At 32.5% G+C, this 20,730-nt stretch overlaps 1 protein-coding gene and 1 long non-coding RNA gene across 7 annotated transcripts; one reads left to right on the top strand and one right to left on the bottom strand.

Moving 5' to 3' along the window:
• Nucleotides 1–2,098: 2,098 nt before the first annotated feature.
• Nucleotides 2,099–7,350, bottom strand: LOC133701025 (transcription factor MYB33-like). 5 transcript variants are annotated; one of them, XM_062124776.1, is made up of 5 exons: nt 7,240–7,350; nt 6,374–6,492; nt 5,068–5,498; nt 3,108–4,119; nt 2,099–2,747 (listed from the first exon to the last, which is right to left on the bottom strand). In XM_062124776.1, the coding sequence occupies exons 3-5, from the start codon at nt 5,425–5,427 to the stop codon at nt 2,413–2,415; spliced, it is 1,707 nt and encodes a 568-aa protein (XP_061980760.1). In that variant the 5' UTR covers nt 5,428–5,498; nt 6,374–6,492; nt 7,240–7,350; the 3' UTR covers nt 2,099–2,412. The 5 variants fall into 5 exon arrangements, with proteins under 5 accessions (XP_061980760.1, XP_061980764.1, XP_061980761.1 ...); XM_062124780.1 differs by having other exon boundaries at nt 2,099–2,717; XM_062124777.1 differs by having other exon boundaries at nt 5,068–5,452.
• A 10,805-nt stretch (nt 7,351–18,155) lies between these two features.
• Nucleotides 18,156–20,422, top strand: LOC133700663 (uncharacterized). 2 transcript variants are annotated; one of them, XR_009843458.1, is made up of 4 exons: nt 18,156–18,391; nt 18,686–18,880; nt 19,004–19,115; nt 20,163–20,422. It is a non-coding gene; the product is annotated as an uncharacterized LOC133700663 (long non-coding RNA). The 2 variants fall into 2 exon arrangements; XR_009843459.1 differs by having other exon boundaries at nt 19,004–19,127.
• The last annotated feature ends 308 nt before the right edge of the window (nt 20,423–20,730 follow it).

Here is a 20,730-nt window from a genome sequence, read left to right as displayed (position 1 = left end):
AGTTCCATAAAAAATAAAAAAATAAAGGAAAAAAATCTGAGACCAATAAATTAACTTGTTTTTTAATATTTAAAAATTTATTTTTAATATTAGCACATTAAAACAATCTAAAAATAATTAATTTAAAGCAAAGAAATAATTTTTAATGAAAAGTATTGTGCTTAACCCCAAATGGGGGTGTAAGTGATTGTAGCCCATATCACTTTCAAACACCCAAAATTCATTTTAGAATGCCATAGTGAATTTGTTTTTTATTTTAGTTATTTAAATTTTTTTTCTATTCGATTAAGTCTTTTATGGTCAAATTAATGGTTAATTTAAGTGAATTTTTTAAGAAAAAACATGATTGAAAGTTAGAGAATCAAAGTAAAAAAAAAACAGAGAAAATAAATGGTGGTTCAAAAATCAAGAAGAAAAATTAACTTCAATCCTCATACTTGTTAAAAGACATGGGTAAATCACTTTAGTTCACGCCAGTGTTCACCCACAAATAATTTACTTTGAATTGCAACATTGTCATGGTGATTTTTTATTATTATTATTTTTACTCGATTAAGTTTTTTTATGACCAAATTGATGGTTAATTTAGATAAATTTGCTAAGAAATAGTAAGATTGAAAGTTAAAGGATCAAAGTGAAAAAAAATGGAGAAAATGAATAGCGATTTAGAATTTAAGATGAAATTTGGTCCCTATACTTTTTAAATAACTATTTTGACCATGTATATTTTAAAATCTCAATTTTGATATAAAATTTTATTTTATTTATTTTTCAGTTTTTAATTTAAGAAAGAAGAGAGGGACTCTCTAGATTATAGTTGTAGAGAAAGAGTCATTGTTTGACCTAATTCCGGCCGGTAAAAATATTGATTTTGATATTTATGGATTTCATTCAACAACAAAAATTTAACTTGAGTTTTTTTTATTTTAAAATTGCTTGAAAAAATAGATATAATCTCTATAAATATTTGAATTTGGAGTTGATTTTTTATTTTTGATTAAATTTTTAGTTGATTAAATACATGAAGGGGTTTATGTGTATATCTAGCTTATTCTTTAGGTGTTTTTAAGTTAAAAATAAAATTAAAAAAATAAATTTTTAGTGTTAAAAAATCCCTGCCATGATTTCCACGACCTAAAGGCCATCGAGAACTGAAGATGCAGGCAACCGACTGTCTGCATTGTTTGCAAGAGAAAACATGAGCAGGTGCACGGGCCTACCTTTGCTTTTCGGGCCAGGAACTAGTCAATTAGTCCTAGACTTCTTGACTCATTTTTAAAGGGCTATCCTTCAATCTGTTTTGAATTTCATTTAAATAAAATCATTTTTTTTTAATTTACTTCGACAATGAATTAATTAAAAATTAACCTTTATATTTTATTTATTTATTTTCTATAAAAGAATCTGTTATTATAACTGGAGTCATGATTTTAACCTTTTCTTCTAGATTTATTTGAGTCGTTTATCACAATATCTTGGCTCAAATAATAAATTAATCTAAACAAATTCAATATATTATCGTCCTAATTTTTATTTTTTAGATCACAATTTTAATATGGGAGCCAGCTCAAGGTGCTAAAATGGCACAATCAATCCATCTGAACCAAAACTCAGGATAGCTCTGCATGTGGGGCAAATAGTTGTGGAATTGACGTCCAAGGATTTTAGAAGTCTGTTACTGGACTAGGCGATGGTTGGCATTCTCTTTCATGCTTGGAATGAAAGGGGTTAACGGTAGAAAAAAGCAATCTAAAGCTTGTGGGCCAGACAGAAAATAGAAATGGTGTGGCTGAGAACCACAAGCATAATGCATATAAGAACATGTTTTCCAGCAAAGCAACAACGAATTTCCCAGGTAGAAAAATGTAAGCAGTGCTGATCAATGGTAAACCATACTAAATCATTACTAGGTGCACCTAACTGTATGTTGGTTAAAGAAAAGATGAAAATGGAAGTCAACATACAAAATACTCACCTACACAAAGATGTAACAATACATTACTCGGAAAATCTAAAAAAGAGAAGAGATCGCATACAGAGCACACCTCTTCACTAGGCAACAGAAAAATAAGTTGAATCAGAGCCAAAACCATTCAAATCAATTGAAACAAATCATGTTCATCAAATAACAAAAATCATCGAGTTGAAGGTGCTTGTTATTCTACAAATTTAGCAAAAGCCATAATGCATTTGCATACCTTGTCTAAGTTTTGATATTGGCATACATTCATTGCCTTGTTCATTAAACAAGAAATGAAACAACCCTGACTGAAACATACCATACCACGAGTTTTACTCTAACTGAACTTTTTCACAGTTCAAAAGGTACTCGGACTTGGTGAATACCTAATCATAGAAATCATCAACATGAACAAAGCATCAAAAGTTCATACATTTGATAGATAGCAGACTTCAAGGGAGTTCAGACATTTGACAGACAGCAGGCATGTTGTTCCATGAACAAGAACCTAGTCCCCATCCATGATCTGTAGATGTTCCAGCAGCCATCTGCTTGTACTCACTACTCAAATCATCACCGAGAAGGGTTGCTATGGCTTCAGTCATGATGACTTGGTCCTTTCCATAACCAGAATCATGCTCAAGCCAATCTGAGTCAAGTAAGGCATCAGGGCGAGTAATATCCAACTGGGTATAGGATTCCTTTTCTCTATCCGCTGTCCAAGTGTGATCAACAGGTTCTAATTTCATATTGCATTCTGAAGAACATCCAAATTTATGTTTAGATCCTGTAATGGAAAACCAGATGACTGTGTAAAGGACTTTTGAAAATGAGGCCTTGAAAGAGAAGAAGATTGCAAATAACTAATAAATGTCAGATCGAATTTGAGAATGAGAAATGTAGACAGTAACATATAAACCAGTTCTGGTCTCTCTCCTGTGTTTTTTGGAATTACTTGAGTTTTGTGTTTTGCAAAATTCAAGACAGAAACAAATAGTAAAGATCAAATTGTTTTTTTTTTTTGGACATTCAACAAACTTCATATTATAATATAAAAGACCACCAGAGGAACCCACGACATTGCTTCAAACATATAGATTATGACTTTGATACTTGATAAATAAATTCATGTCAAAAAGATGCATACCAGTAAGGGTCTCAGTAGGTGGTGATTCATCCAAAGAGCTTCCACTGGCACTGATGGGAGTGCACTCGCTGAAAAGGGAAGCTGCAGGATGACCCAAAGGAGAAATGGGATCACCATAGTCTTCCCATTCTGTCTCGCTAATATTAAGGGCAGAACAGTCTGCATTGTCACCAGGAGTAATGGTAGATGAATTTGAACTCTTATCAGATGATTGATTCTTTGCACTGCTTAGAGTTCTGGCCTCGTAAAGTAAAGCATCCAATAGCCCACTATTACGTGGTGATGGAAAATTTGACTCGACTGTCCCAGTAGGAGGAGATTGAATAAAAGTATCAACAGACTCGATTAAAGGTGATGGGGAACAAGATGCCCCCCAGCCACCTAAATCAGTTTCTGCATATTGGAGTGAAGGGAGCTCTAACTTCACAGCCTCTGAAGTGGGCTTAGAAGCAGAGAAATCGCCATTTGCAAGGGTATGGCTACCCTGATTTTCACCAAAAATCTCTGGGTTCTTGGTGGCAGAATCAGGATCAAATGGAAAAGATAACCCAAAGTATTGAGCAGCTTTATCACCATCCTGAAACTGGTCAAACAAGTGGAAATCATTTTTCATGCCACCACTGAAACTGGATAATAAGGTTGTTGCCTCTCGAAGACGCTTCTGACGGTGCATTGTTGGTGACATGAAGCTTTCATATTGAGAAGAGCACAGACCTTTCATCAGAATGCTACTTGCACTAATATCAGGAAGTTCAGGGACATAAGGTAAGATGCTTCGGTTGGTCTTTAAATTGTCAAACATGACATCAGGTATCCCATAATTGTGGGTCTGCAAGATATCATGCTGACCTTTATTCCCACTGTCCATTCCGTTAATGTCCAGGCATTGTTGACTCCCATGCAAAGTTTGCAAAGAGACTTCAGGTGGATAAAGGGGTAAGCCAGCCCGTTGACGCCTCTTAATTCTGGTATTCCAGTAATTCTTTATCTCATTGTCTGTACGACCAGGCAACTGAGAGGAGCAAAAGGAAGAATACATCAGACCCAGATTAAGATGCTACAGAAACCTTTTCAGAATGAAAACTTAGGAGACCTTGAAACCGACAACAACTACAATAATTTCTCATATGCAAACTAGCCACAGAAATGAAAAAATTTCATCAGTAACATTATTGCAACAAGTCTACACACAATACATTCAGACTTTAAACATGCATGGATGCTGAAAAATCCAGAATAACCAGTTTAGGCCTTGACTCGTGACTGTAGATCAGAGTTTATCACCCAGAAGAAGAGCCCCTTGAGATTCCTGGGATTTACAGATTGATGTGTATGCATGTATTTTATTCTTCTTTTTCTGTGCATGTGTGCGTGTTGAGGGTTATTCAAAGTGTCATAACTTTAGGAAACAGCTAAAACCTTAGTGCATCAGAAGTTTACATCTAAACTTTTTCAAAATATGATAGCTTGCTATTGCACCATCATGTCAAGTAAATATAACATCTGATTGCAAGTAAACGAATATGGAATTACGTAAAGGAGAAAAGGTACCCTCCATGCGAAATGGGAAAAATCAAGTGAAAAGAGGAATTTAGTCTCAGTATCTGCTAAACAAATTCCTAAAATCCTCAGTTATAAGTAGACTGTTAAGAAGTCAAAAGAGTAATCCTATCCCACAAAAGAGGCCACAAAGACAAATCCTTGAGAATTCTCATCTTCACAGTTTAAAGCCCATGCTCTGCGAAGAAAAAGATTAAACTATCTGATCTTTCAGATGAGATTGTCAAGTGTAGCTACAAACCTAGAGCATATGTGATTATTTCAATTAACAGTTTATAATTACAGTCCACGCAGCTTTTAGCCCCTATTTCCCTGTTAATATTCATACAAAAGCCAATACAAAGACAAAAAGGATTGCAGTGCAGCACGAATACCTAACAGCAACAAATTATACACTTACATGTGCAGCCATCCGTGCCCATTTGTTTCCCATCTTGGCATGAAGTTCAATGATTAGTTGCTCTTCTTCATGAGTAAATGCTCCTTTCTTTAAATTAGGCCTTAGATGATTGGCCCATCGTAATCTGCAGCTTTTACCGCAACGGAAAAGCCCTGAGTGCTTCTGAACAGAATTCCAATTCCCCTCCCCGTGCTTCTTCACATATTCTATCAAAATTGCATCTTCAGCAGAAGTCCATGGCCCTTTCTTAAGAACAACTCCATTTGTACTTCCACCATAGCTGCCTTCCTCGCCCAATGGCGACTCAGTCTGATCCTTGGAGATCATGCCATCCTCACTCTCACTTGTCATGCGACTCATCTTCTTTTAATCACATAGACAATCCCTATTAAACAGCTCAGAACCATTCAATCAGCATAATGAGAAACAACCTGAACCAAAAAAGATGTGGAAACAAAATTAACACAGATGATGAAAAAGGCCGCCTTTTGCTCTCTAGTCTTTTATATTTGCACTCCATCTCCCAAAAAACTCATTATTTTTCCAATACAATCTGGTTATTGCAACAAACAACCAGTGGGGTGAAAATAGCATGCTTCACCCAAATAAAATCTAAACCAAGTCAAAGCATGAAGATTAACAAAATTATTTAAAGCTATTATAGAAGCAAAACAAAAGGGTATACAGACATGAGAATTAACATCCAGATACTCCTCAAAAGGGAATGCGGACAATGCAAAGAAAGGTCAAACAGTAGCACTAAGAACTCATGCAAAGAATAAAAAGGCTTAGCAAACAATATTTGAGTATCTAGTGATGATAAACTTTTTTTAAAACAAAAAAAAAAGCCGGATCATAGAACCATAAAACGAAGGGGGAAACGCTTTATAATCTTCCCTGATTTCTCTATTTCATTAAATGTTTTTAACCAAATCTGGAAGCCAGCAAACGAACAATGGCTCAGCCATACACTTGAACTAATACCAAGACGAAACCCATTTCCAAAATCATGAAAAAGTAAACAAAATTGTTGCATACAACTCATTTCTGTTCACCAACTATAGAAGTCCATAAAAGGAAATCCTATTGTCGTTTATTGCAATAGTACTCCATTAATTTCTATAACGATAAAATTAACTAAAAATTGAACCATGCTATACTGTATTTAACAGAGGATACTAATCTCCCAGGCTATCAATAGGAACAGTAAAAATTGAAACTTTTTCCTTGATTAACACAAATCTAGCTACAAAAAAATTAATAAATAAAGCACAAACCAAAAGAATCTAACAAGAACATTAAATACCTGAATCAGACAAGATGCCAAACACAAAGCTTTGAGCCGACAGAATTGGAGCTGTTAAAAGAGCTCAGGGATTATTCCTGAATGAAGTAAAAGCAGACGAAAGGGAAAAAATTGAATACCTGAAAAACACAACAATAAAAGAACCGAACTTTAATGCGTTAATCAATACCCAAATTAAAAAATATACACACAGCAATAAAAGAACCAAACTTTAATGCGTTAATCAATACCCAGATACCAATATAAACTGAATATTAGCTAGAATCAGCTCAATTTGCTAAAATTCCCACAATAAAACCTAAATTGGGATCCCCAAACCCTAACCAGTGATATTTAAGCTCAAAATTTAATCTTTTTTTTGTGAAAATAAGCAGAAAGTAAGCTCAATAAAAAATTTATAAACAAAACAAAAGAAATGATCTTGACCTTAATTTGAGAAAGAGGGCATATAAGATCTGTGCATAAAATGAGAAAATAATTTGAATCACGGACACGAGGAAATATAAGAGCGAAAAAGAGTGCAAAATGGGAAACTTTTAGAGAGAGAATTAAAAAATTGAGATTCTTATAGAGTGAAATTGAGCTGAGAAATGGGTGGCAAAAGTAGATGCAAATTAGGAGAGAGAAAGAAGGAGGAAGCTACATCTAGAATTAATTAATCAATGATCTAAAACCTTATTAATTATTACTACTATCTTATTCAAGTAGATACTAGATATCATACCATAGCATATCATGATTTATTACTAGAAGCTTAAATTTATGGATTGCAACTTACTTTTCTTGTTTTAGAAATTAGAAAATAAAAAATACATGGAGTTGTAGCTGGATTAATAGAGAAAAACGGGTTGTATCTTAGCACTTACTTTTATTGGAGAGGGAATAAGAAATGGTGAGGGAGAGAGAGATAGAGAGAGATGGCTTGACTTGATCAACAAAAACTCTCTCTCTTTCCTCCTTCTTTCCTCCTTTCCTTAGGCTTTTTTTGGGTGTCTGCTAGTAAATCATCATATATAGCTTCAGTACGTGCGTTGAGTGTGTGCGGAGTAAAATAGAGAGAAAATGTTAGGGAGCAAAGCCTAATTTATTATTATTAATATGAATTTTCGAGTTAGTTTTTGCTTGGCTTAATTAATTTTAAAAATTTTAAAGTTAATAATTATTTAAGTCTTTAATAATCATTAAAGGACTCAAACTTATAATTATTAAAAAAAAAACTCAAAATCTAACTAAGTTATCTCTCATTGTTAAAGTCACTTATTTTTAAACATTACACTAGATGTGAGATGTTTAAGAATGTGTTTGATTGTGTGGTTGCTTCTGGTTGCTTCTGCATTTGAAGCAACCATTACAACTCAACCGTTTAATAATGTTTCAACAATAGATTTATACTGATGGAGCCTATTATTAATTGTGGCACAACCACAAGTTTGCAAGAAGCAGTTATTTACTGCTTCTTGAGCTAAAAACTCATGAACAGTGGAGTCATGCTCCACTGTTCATGGGGTTTCTTCAATATTTTGAACCGTGTCCGATCTAACAAAATAAAAAAATATTTTTTATTTTTTATTGTATTTTATTTGAAAAACTAGTGTTAAACATTATTCAATGACACTACATAAATTAGACGAATATCACTTGATGACATAATATTTACAGAATTTGATCGCAATCTCAATTTTATTCATGATTATATTTTACCTATGTTGTTGCGCTCTTGAAAAATTTAATGGAATAATAAAAAATATTTTATATAAAGTATTATTTATTTCATGATATAATAGTAATGGTTAAATCAACAATATTTAAATTAAAAATTATCAATATTAATATATATTTTTTTAAAAAAATTATAACCTCAGTTTCAAAAGTATTCTTAACCAAGCACATTAAACTACTTTTTCTTCGACCACAGTTTTAACCAGACACCTATTTTTTCAAACCAACCTCAACTAAAAGTACTTTTTATAAAACAACTTTTTTCAAACCACAATCACAACAGCTATCGCAATTCCAAACACACAATGCTGTTACTAAATTTAAAAAAATAATAACTCTATATCACAAAAGAATAATCACAAAAGAATCAAGATTATGAATCTAATAATAAAATTAAAATTTTATAAAATTACCAATAATAAAAATTAAAAATCAAAATATTAAGGTCTAAAATCTTAAATATCATTAAATATTAAACTAGAAAGCAAAATTAAAATTCCTAAATCAACAAAATCACAAAAGAATGAAAAGGATAATAAAAGAATAAAAAAAACAAGGATCAAAATTGGAAAAAAAATGAAATTAAATTAAATTCTAAATAAAAAAATTAATATAAAGTTTAAAATATAGCAATAAAAAAATAAGGATCAAATTAAATGAAATAAAGGCTTGACACGATACCAACACACAGAAAAAAAAAAAGGAGGAGCGAGACCAAACATGCCACTCTGTACAACTATACTACCACCTGATACGTTGAATGAAATGGTGGTCAATAGATTTTGGTTATCGAAATACACTTCACGCGCTTCTAGTTTGGCATAGGGGATTATAATACGCTAATATGCGTGTAACTCGCATCAGCTTTTTTATATTAATTTATTAATATTTTAATAATTTAAAATATTAAAAAGCCTTTAGAAGCTTCTTAGTATTAAAAAAAAAAACCCCTCCCAAACCAAGTTTATATTTTTCTAGTCAAATGTTGGACATGTCATTTAACTATATAAAATATACAAAGACAAAAAACCTCTATTTGCAAGATCAACACTGAATAAAAAATAAAAATAAAAATTAAAAACACAAAAAAAAACTGAATAAAAAATACTCGAAAAAGAGTTTGGAGTTATTAAATTATTGGGTCTTTTAAAAGTTCTTTGATGTTAATATGATAAATTTAATAAAATTAAATAGGTTATTAAAAATTTAATAAAATTAATTAGATTTTATCCAGTCAAATATTTAATTTGAAATTCAAAATAAATCAAACTCAGATAACGAATTTTCCGAGTGAATCGTTGTAGGGATTTCTACTCTTTAGTTGCTGGAGCGTGTTGTGCAATCAGGAGCCAGGGAGAGTGGAATTGATTTCCGAAGAAGAGCGTGGAAAGATATTTAAGCCAATTTCGATAGCCATTTCAGGGAAAAACACATGAGTAATGAATGAATTATCAATGCCTCGTGAGCTGCTACGGTGCGATCCGCTCCATCCTTATGTGGTGGAAACGAGAGAGGGCAATGTTGTCTCTTGCTAATTAGTCACCATAGAAAACTTCCACCAATTTTAAGGAGAACCAACCCAAAACTTTCCCGTTTCAAAAGTAAAAAATCGGCACGAATGAGCTCAAGAGGTATAAGATATTTATAAAGGTAAGAAATTCGTTTAAAAACTTCTCTTAAATTTTAGAAAAATAAAAATCCAAAAATATTAATTTTAAAAAATAAAATCATTCAATTTTTTTTTTATTAAAAAACTCAATCCCAATACAAAAAAATTAGCCCATAAACATTTTCACCTGTTAAAAAATTAAATGAGCTCTTATCTACACACCAACCTTCATCTTTAAAAGGAACACCGAGCAAGGAAAAAAAAGGAAAGATAAAGAAAGATGACAATACAAGATATCATATTTCATAAAAATAAGTTATTAGCAAAATATATTTTGTGAATGTTTAGAGCTCCCATAGCTTCTGTTTTGGATGCATTTTAAAAATAAAATTTATTTAAAAAAATATTAAATTATACTTTTCTAGTGTTTTTTATAATTTTGATATATTAACATTAAAAATAATAAAAAAAACTTTATATATTTAAAAAACATCATACATTTCAATATTAAACACGCTTCTTTATGGGAAAAAAAAGTACTAACAAAACAAAACAGGAGGCATTGTTACGAAAATCACGAATCAAAGTGAATATTGCATAATTTATAAAACGACATAGTATTCAAAGATTCTACTGATATTCTATTGACAGTCCTTTTGCTGTTTGATTTTGCTCGGAATGGACCAGATTCCACACCGGCTTATACGAGGTTACCTTTATAGATTCACCGTGTGGGCTCGGGGATTATCATGGCTTACGTACTCTGGGCCCGCCCACCATATCCTGCCGTGTCCCACCATTCGAGGGAGTCGTTTTCCATCTCTCAATCACACAAAAGCCTCAACTCTGGCCAGTGGCCCAGGTCAGTGTCCTGCAAGTCCGAAGACCAAATAAATCAAAGCGCTAAGAATCACACGTGGTCCCTCCACTTTTTATATTGCTGATCAAATCTTTTATGTCCAAACATCCCTGTTAAACTCGTCCCGGACCTAGAAACTTATAACCCAGCTCCTCACCTGGGATGTTTTTTGAATTGAACTAAAAAAAGATATCACTCAGGCAAAACTCAATTCATTTAATCGGGTTTTCAGTAGTTTGATTGGTCTGACTTAACTCTAATGGATCAATATCATGGTTTTTTTCTTAAAAAAAACAATATTATTTTAATAAAAATAATTGATCCAAATTTATTTAGTAACTTACGAGTTGATTCGATAACCATTAATCTTAATTCTTTTATAAATTACTCTACAAACGAGGTTTTATGGTTATGTTTCGATTTATAGCTACAAACCAATCTAGTACTTAACTTAAAAAAAATAATTGGAATTTCATGTTTATTTGATGTTGTGGTTCTAAGTTAACTTTATTGGATCAATATCATGGATATTTTCTTAAAAAATAGAAGAAATGACATTGTTTTAATAAAAATAATTGATTAGGGTTTATTTAGTAACTTGCGAGTTAATTTGATAACCCATTAATCTTAATTCTTTTATAAATTACTCAACGAATAAGGTTTGATGGTTATGTTTCCATTTATAGCTACAAACCAATCTAGAAATTAACTTTAAAAAATGGTTGGAATTTCGTGTTTATTTGAGTTGGGGTGGATAGTATTTTACAAAAATGATATTCGCTCGAGAATATATTAATTTTTTATATTAATACATTCATATCATTAAAAGATATTAAAAAAAATAAATATTTAATATTTTTTCAAGTAAAATATATTTTTAAAATGTATCTCAATACAGTTGGAAAAAAAAAAACGTGCTAGAACGATGAGCTAACGTAAATTGTATCCATGAATTCACCCAATTGACTAGTAATATTAGCAAGTTTCATGTATTAATTGCAAAAACATATAACAAATGTGTTTCTCGTAATCTGGCAATGCCATGTGTGGGAAGGCTAGACGGTGAACATCGCCGTAAAATAAATCCATGGTCGAGCTAGGCAGGGTTTTTTTTTTCCTTAAAAAAACCACCCACTGTTCTTTATTCACAGACGGTGCATCCTCCTTTCCGGCTCACGTTTATTTTCATCCCTTGTCTGTTTTTTCTTCCTTCATTTTCATATAATTTTCATGTTCTTAATGTAAAAGGCCTTTTTCAGCGAGCTTTTAGAAGGAGTTTTTTTCAATAAAAGCTCATACACAAACGAATTGTCATTTTTAAGAGATTGATTGAGGGATTGGGTGAATTAAGGACGTGACTGTGTGTTGGAGAAAAAAAAATTGTAAGAGATTGGGATTTTAAGTTTTGATTGAGGGATATGTTTGTTCGTTCCTGATTTTTGCCTTTCTTTATCATAATTATATTTCATATTTTCCTTCGTTTTCTCTCTCTTAATTTCTTTAGTTTTTTTTTAAAAAAATAATAGTTTCGAATGAATCATACACCATTTTATTTCATCAATTCTAATAATAATTACAAACAAGATAAATAAATGTAATTTAGTCTTTTAGAGAATCAAGAAGAGTTAACTTTTGAGTTAGATAATTAGACATAAAGGCAACATCTCTATGCATTTTAAAATATTTTTTAAGAGTATATTTTAGCACTTCAAATAATTACTTTTTAAAATATTTTTTATTTAGAAATATATTAAAATAATAATTTTTTATTTTTTAAAAATATTTTTGATATCAGTGCATCAAAATAATCTAAAAATATTAAAAATATATTAATGTTAAAAAATAAAATATATTTTTTAAAAAAATATTTTTAAAATACAAAATAATCAGGGTTTTAACTATAAGATTAAAAACTCTCTTTAATTAGCCCTTAATCATGATTTAGCGTAAAAAGGAGGAAAAAGGATGGCTAGCTCTAGCACTGCAGTGCTCTGTGTATAGGTGGCCAGATCAATACGCTACCATACTCTCTTTTTGTCAATTTGGACGGTCCAATGATGTCATGTGTATCAATAAAGCTTATGAAGAAAAAAAATAAAATTCTGGGTTTCCACAGGAGTCTCTTTCTTCCAACCTACCCTGTAAAATCATGGACCCTCTGTATTGTCTTTGTATGTGCGCAAATTGATGGTTGCTGGATAACGACAGTATCCTCATGATGGCTGCTCGCAGAATTTAACAGGTCTCTCGTGAATTATTCATCACCTTCACTCTCCTTTTTCCGTTCCCACTTTGTTCGAAGTCTACGTTTTGCTTTTGAGATTGCAGTATATACTCTCTTCTCTGGTAATACCCGGGGTTAAGTGAAGAATGACGATGAAATATCTAAGAAAAAAAGAAGAAGATGATCGGACTATCTTTTGAGATCCTATTTTAAATCTGATAAATGATGGTTAACAGTATATTTTATTATAGTTTTATGATTTATAATATCATTTTTATTTATTTTTTTGAATTTCACATTCCATTTTTGAATAAACTCTCTGTAAAAAAAGATAGGAATATTCTGCGTATGCGTGCCTGTGTGTATGAATTTCTATTTACACATTCTCGTTAATTACCAAATGGAGCTGAGGAACAGATCATGGATAGCATGGGCGGCTATACATACTTACTTTCTGTCTCCATCCATCTTCGAGGAGCAATTATATGCATGGGAGGAAGAACAATAATACTAGCAAACGACAGAGATCAATAAAAAGAAGAGAAAAAAAGTGATGCATGCATGCATGGATTATACAGTTTCCTTTGGACTTTTTCGACAGTTGACATATGTAAGCTATACATAACTTGCCACAACAAAACAAAGTGGCTGAGCTTCATGAATAGAAAGCCAGAGAAAGAAGGGAAAGGCAAGGAAAAAGCTTTAGACTATTCACAGTGGACAGCACTAGCTATCCAGCTAGCTAGCATAGACGAGTAGGGAACTTTAAAGGCAATTTTTTTTATCAAGGCCATGCACCTTACTTAGCTTTGATCGACAAATTGATCCATATTGCAAGCTTCTCGTGATGAAAGTCCATACGTTTCGTTATCCTCTAGTTTTAATCTCCCAAAAACGTTGTGTTTGTCCCTATCTTACCCAACTTGTAAGCAAGTTATGTAGGCAAATGTCAGAGATGCATACTCCTTTTAATGTGATGTTTTCAAGGAGCATTGTCACAAGGGGCAATTGTTGCGTATTCATTCATTGGATTGGAAGAAGTATTTTGCTTCACGACATATTTATGCTTATGGATTCATACACTTTCCTTTTCTTCTAGGGTTCCTTGCATTAATAGCATCGTAGCATCATCACACATCTCTCATAATTAACTAGCTAGTTCATTGCAATTAATCACATGCATTTGAGTTCTTGAGTGATATATAATTAACTAGAGAATCGTTGCCACTTGAATCGGGATGAGTAGTCTTTGCTTTAATTAATCCGATACATCTAGAAAAAAATATTAATATCAATTGAATTTAAGCTCATTAACTAATTTAAAAAAATTAATATACGTGTGTGTGTGTGTGTAAAATAATTGTTAGGCAATTGCATTTAAATCTCAATCCATTAGAAAAGTGGTGAATTTAATTTGGATATTAAAATTTATTCATAAAATATTTTATATTAACTATTTTTCTTATAAAATATTTTATACGATAAACACAAATCTTAAATATTTTTGTACATATACTCTAATTTTGAAGGATTGGAGAAAAATCCCAGATTAAAACTTGTGTAGTCTACCCCGTAATACAAGCATGTATGAACCTTAAACTTATTGGTCTGATTTCAGCACTTGGTTTTATCTCTCCATTTCTTTCTTTCTGCCTTTAAAAATGGACTGCTAACATTAACAATTAGTTGATGCAGACCTTAAATTTATTTTTATCGAAGAAGAGAGCTAAATGGCAAGCAGAGTTTTGGGAATTCAGATCTATTCTCTATGCTACACTTCAAGAGGCGTAGCGTGATGGTAAAGAGTTTGAGAACTGCATAACACGTCTCGAGTTTAAATCAGGACATGTATTTCTTATAAGAACCTAGAATGACTAAAGTTTTACCCGTTCATCTGAATCCAAAAAATACACTTTCTAAAAAAATAAGGTTTTCTCTCATCCAAAAAAAAAAAGTCTATGGTTCAAAAACACTGTCCAATGAAGTTGGGAGACAGAATTCTCCTGTGTAAGCCCATCAAGGCATCAACACTGATTCATATTTCCAACGAACTAACCAGGTCAAGTGTAGTAGGATCAGGCTTATTGGATCATCACTGTCTTCAGCCGCCTAATTGTCACCTGGCTTGATATTGTTTGGCAGGGCCTGGTCTAACATTTTTTAGTTGAGTTTGAAAGAGATGAAAACCATGCAAGAAAACTGGGTATGGGTTATGGCCAGAGACTAGACAAAATCCATTTCAGTGTGCGAGCCTAACCCACTCAGTAATGGGTATAGGCTCAAGCTTAAATATTAAAGGTGCCTTCGGAAGCTATGTGCATGGCCTGATTTTATATTCATGCATCATATAAATTTCTCCGTTGTCGAGGATATCTTTCATGTTTTTGAGTTATTGTTTAACGAATTATTAGTGACGTGAAAAAACTTCACACGTGTGTGTGTGTTGGTTATGTTCCGAGCATTCCAGGAGTTGTTCTTGTAAAAACAAGTAAATCCGCACTTCAGGGCCTAGCTGTTGTGGTCAACCGTGTGACTTGTTCCGTCCCCGTCCCGGGTTCGATCCTTTATGTGCACACCTGTCACCCCCGCGGTGCCTAACCTGTCCCTGGGCTTGCAGGATGTCCAGTGGACCGTGGAGAATAGTCGTGGTGCGCGCAAGCTAGCCCGGACACCCCACGTAAATAAAAAAAAAAAAACAAGTAAATCCATCACAACTTTCTAATACTTAAAGTTAATACTTGTACGTGGGGAGAAACGACATTTAGAAAAGAAAAAAATAAGTACTTAGCATTCATACTAAACATACATTTAAACTCTCAATTAATGTTAAATCAAATTCTTGGCATACATACTTGTAATAGATTTTTTTATGTTTAAATGAAAATAAAGAAAAAGTATTTATTTATTAAAACAATTTAAAGTAATAATTTTTTATTTTGTTAATAACAAATTCTTTATTCTCGAGACTTTATTACTCACCACTTTAAACAACAGAAATGTTTGCAATATATATTTTAAAATTTCAACAATATCATTTTAGTTTAGATACACCCTTTATCTAGGTTTTTATATCAAAGTAAAATAACACAATTATCGCTCAACAAGGCAAACACAAACTCTAGGATTTAGAAGGAAACATTGAGTATAAATAAAGGAAAATACTAATAATAAAGAGAGTGTAAAATTGTAGAAAAAATTTATTTGAAATTCTTCATTCACCCTTTTTTACATTGATTTTAGAAGTTAAAAAGTTAAAGAATTAATTATGAAAATAATTAGAATTAACTCTCACCATTTTTTTTATTAACCACCATAAATAAAAAATTAAATATGAATATAGTGGTTATAAATTTAATTTTTTACAAGCTAAAAAACTTGTTTATATTTGCAACAAAAACTTACAGGAAACAGAATGTTAACATCCATGGGTTGAATTAGATAAACATTAAGTTAGAAGAAATAATTATTCAGGGATCAAGTCCGAATTCAAATTCTAGCTGACAAAAAAAATCTTTTATGACTCAAAATATTACTTTACAACAAATTCAAACTCAGGTTTAGGCCCAAGTCTGAGCATGACTTTGCCGGTGCACACGAGTTTAAACCTAAAACTCATTTTGTTTGTGACATTTTCATTTTAAAAGCTTTGATGCCTACTGGGTTTAATTTTAATTTTACAGCTTTTCGCTTTATAAATATTGAAACAGTTTTGTTTATTTTCCATGTGAGATAATGTTATTTTATAGAGTTTCGAGTTTCACAACACTTCAACCAATAATTATTTAAAATTAATTTTTCATTCACTCGTACTTTGTTTAAAACATGTTAACATTTCATATTAAATAACTTATACTAGAGATTAAATTTCAGTGAATTTTTAAAAAAAAACAAGTGGGCATAAATTTTAATTTGACCTCAAATATACTTATTATCCATTTTTTAACAAAAATTTCCAACACTTTTCATAATCAATTAGTAAGTTGTTGATGATACTCTAATAATCTTGTCATTTTCAGTACTTTTAGCATTTCGTGGAACTACTATACTAATGTTTTCTGTTTTATTTATTTGAATCTTTTTCCTAGTCCTCTTAGCATCATATAAATCTCACCTTTTTCCTCACCGGTAATAAAATTTGTCCACATGGGTGAGTTGGTGACTAATTCTAATGATCATAAATAGTGTAAAAGAAATAATTTTAGTTAATTAATATTCTAGGGGCGTCAATACTCGATAGAATTTTATACATGATATTACTAACTTATGTTTGATGGACATCATTGATCATTATACGTGGCAAACATGTTTTGGAGTTTTCATGATTTTACCTTGAATTTCTAGGAATTAGAAAGAAAAGATAAGTCATCAAAGAGTTTAATATAATAATGGTCAAGGATCACTGATTATAATTATGACTGGTTAAGGGTCAGGCTATACGTAGTTAACCATCCAACCAACCTTATATTATAACGTGGCGGTGAATAATATTTTTTAACAAAATTTTTTAATTAAAATATATCAAAATCATGCTTTTGTTTATTTTTTTTATTTTCAACATCAATATATCAAAATTATATATTATTAAAATAAAAAATAACTAAAACTCTCGTGCCCTTAAAACTGTTGCACCAAACTCATGGAACTGTGGACTGCAACAGTCGTTTAATCCAACAGTTCCACAAATGTTTTGGATTAATGACTTCCCGACGCTTTTTGATGTTATCATGGGATTTGTTCTTTTTCATGGTATGTTGGTTGGTTGCTTCTACTGCTAAGCTGGTTGTTGTGTTGTCTCCTGGGTGCACTGTGCACTTTAGATTGGCTTGAGTTCTCTGGCTCCTTTGCCACCGACTGTGAGGGCTACCTTGGCTGACCTTATTGGTCTTTTTTATTTTTTTTAAATGTAGGTTGTTTGATCTAGTTTACATGTACTCCACTAATCCTCATAAATCTTAAAATTAACAATTATAAGTATTGAATAATCATTAATATTAACAACTACATAACTCAACCGGAGAGTACCTTAATTGTCTTTATTCAACTATGATTTACATCTTGCTGCATCATGGGAGCAGTAGGTTGTGGCTCCACTTTTGCTGCAACTTGAGAGCCATTGTTCTGCGCCATGCGAGGGATTGGCTGTGGCTCCACTTTTTGCTGCAACTTCAGAATCACTGTGCATTAAATGGACGGGACAACTGCATCATTACACGCAACCAATTGGCTTGACTTTGGGTGTCTTTCCAGCTTTGGGAGAGCTGTTGGCTTTTTTTTTGGGATTGCATCAGCTTTATTTGATTCTAATCTTTATTCTGCCTATACGCCAGGTTTGTTGTTTTTTAACTCAAACCAAATTTCGATTTTCCCTGTTCCTTTTTAGTTTGCATGGATTGGAAAGACTCCTTTTCCTTTCTTTGTGTCTTTATTCTAGGGGTCTTTTGGCAGGTCTTTTGGTTTTTCTTGCCAATTGTTTCCCGGGGCTACTTACTTTTTTGTTCCTCACGTTGCTTCCTTCAGGTCTTCTCATCTTCGTGCGTAATCTGTCTGCCATTTTGTTCCGCTATGTGTTTTGTTCTTTGGTGCTCCCATTTTGTTTCTTCTCATGAGGTTAGTTGATAATTTAGCCACACTTTTGCTTTGCTGCTTAAGATATAGGTGCCGCTGTGCATTTGATATGTGTCCTCTGCAATTGCCTTTGTTTTCCCTTCAAGATTTAGAAGGGATGTAATTTTTTGCATGGATTTACATTTTTCTCTTTTGTTGTTGCCAACCTGCCTTGCTTTTTTTGGCCTTTTTAACCGCTACTTCATTACCTTATTGCGTTTTGCTTTTTTGCCTTCTTTTTTGTTTACATTGCATTTTAATCATTTTTTTTTATATTTCCATCTATTTTTTTTGCAGCTTTGTTAGACCTTTCTAATACTCTCTTCGTTTGGGCGATCGCTTTTGTTGGTGTCTTAAACCACCAGCTTTTATAACTGATGCTGATTTCTCACAGCAGCCACAACTCTCCTCGAGGTAGCCATGCATGAATAGTCCTGCGCCATCACAAACAAAAAGGCAACTACTGTTAGAAGATGGGACGCCTTTGCACAGGTCACGACCAGCTCTTTTCTCTCATTTTAGGAATGCTACTTTTCAGTTTCAAAATTGTCAGTTGCCTCTCTTCATTTTATGACTAACAATTACATAACTAATTGGTTTAGTTTTGACTTGCAGCTCTGCAACAGCTGTTTCGACTGACCCTCCAAGTGGATCCATATCACTTGATCATGGTGCCATCTCCGACGCAAATGATCCAGTAACCAAACGCCATCGTCCTTTTAAACACGTTAGTGATGGGGTAATTTTGCTTTTAATTATCTTCATCAAACCTGCTGTGATGGTTCGCTGCCAACACTCTGATAACACAAACGAAGACTTTTGCCTTCCTAACTCTTCATGCAATGGCTTTTGATAGATTTTTCACCAACGTGTCTATATAATATTTGATTTCTTCATCCATTCCCTCAAATCAACATGAACACGAGCTCAAATCCATGTTTTCAAATGTGTTAGAGATGCCAGCTAAATTCATTCACCAGGTTAACATGTGTGCAAGCCTAATATTTCCTCTGTCTATAAACAATGCCTATATGGTTTTCCATATTTTCCACAGTTCAGCAAAGCTTATTGTGCAGCCTCTCCGTTTAAACCTTTTGTTTGTCTCCAACACATAAACTCCTAGCTTTTGGTTTTTTTCGTGCATTATGTCTTATAATTATAAACATGCTTTTGATTAGTTAACACAAGGTATCGAGGATAAAAGTACCAAAGCACAGCTACTCAGTGTGCTTCAACAAAATGTTTTTATTCTTTCAAGCAGTTATGTTGTGGCTGCCATTTCCAACTCAGATAACATAGTCAAGCAATGAAAATTATGCTGTGAACGAAGCAGTTTAGGCAGATTCTGTCAGTGATTAATTACTAATTTCATAAACATGCCTGGTTTTCTGCTTAAATCCAACCTAAAGCTGCAAAACACACACACACACACACACACACACACACTTGCGGCAAACCATATTTTCATGGATAAGATTTCATGGATCATTCATTTAATTGCTGCCATTTACGCTGCCAAAAATAAGAAATCAGTATAGCCAGTCTTCAAAATGGACACTACGCATAACCTTGGCTAGACAAACCATGGGCCCTTTGTTTTTAGCATTATTTACAATTGTCTTATTGTAATATTAAATCCCTTGCGTGTATTTTCAAACTTTGCTTTCTTTTTTTTTCCAACTTACCAGCTCATTATCTCAACCTTCCATTCTTCTCTGCAATCCTTTTTTCTTCATTTTATCACTAACAATACCGGTTGCTTTTTCATTCACAGGAGTTCCCAACCAACATGATCACGCAATTTTTTTGTTCATGAAACGACTCTTCAGTCTGTTTTCCTGTTAATCTTGCATGCCCCTATGAACTACTCCAGCAACATTTTACTCTATTGGAAAGCAATGCTACTCTTTGACATTGCTATGGCATCGTTTTGTTGTTAATTAGTTAATCCATATCTTTCATGATGCTTTGGGATCTTGGATTAGCAAATCATTCCATGTGTTGTTTTGAATTTAAATTATGATTAACGAAACATTCTATTCCCTCTAATTTCATAGATGTTTACTCTTATAACATCTCTATGCTTTCAAAATTTTGCTCGCAATTTGTTCTGTTGACAACGCCTTAGCTTTCTTTCGCACCTTCGATACTTGTCGGCTTATTTCGCGCCGATTCACAATTTCTACACCATACACATTTGATACGCAAGCCTACGGCAGCGCACGTGCAATGTATCTCGTTAAAAACTAAAATGCATCCATTTAAATGTGTTTGTTATTTTGATAGTTTTCAGGGTTTTAAAAAATATTTTTAATTATAATTTTTAAAAATATGTGTTTAGT

Source organism: Populus nigra, chromosome 8, assembly GCF_951802175.1.
Source record: "Populus nigra chromosome 8, ddPopNigr1.1, whole genome shotgun sequence".
Classification (NCBI taxonomy): domain Eukaryota; kingdom Viridiplantae; phylum Streptophyta; class Magnoliopsida; order Malpighiales; family Salicaceae; genus Populus; species Populus nigra.
The sequence above is the reverse complement of the archived record's forward strand: the minus strand, read 5'-3'. Positions and strand labels throughout refer to the sequence as shown.

Coding starts and splice junctions, on each gene's coding strand:
- LOC133701025 (XM_062124776.1), bottom strand. CDS start 5,427: ATGAGTCGCATGACAAGTGAGAGTGAGGATGGCATGATCTCCAAGGAT. Junction 4,120..5,067: donor GGGCACGGATGGCTGCACAT/GTAAGTGTATAA, acceptor TGCTCCTCTCAG/TTGCCTGGTCGTACAGACAA. Junction 2,748..3,107: donor ACCTACTGAGACCCTTACTG/GTATGCATCTTT, acceptor TTTCCATTACAG/GATCTAAACATAAATTTGGA.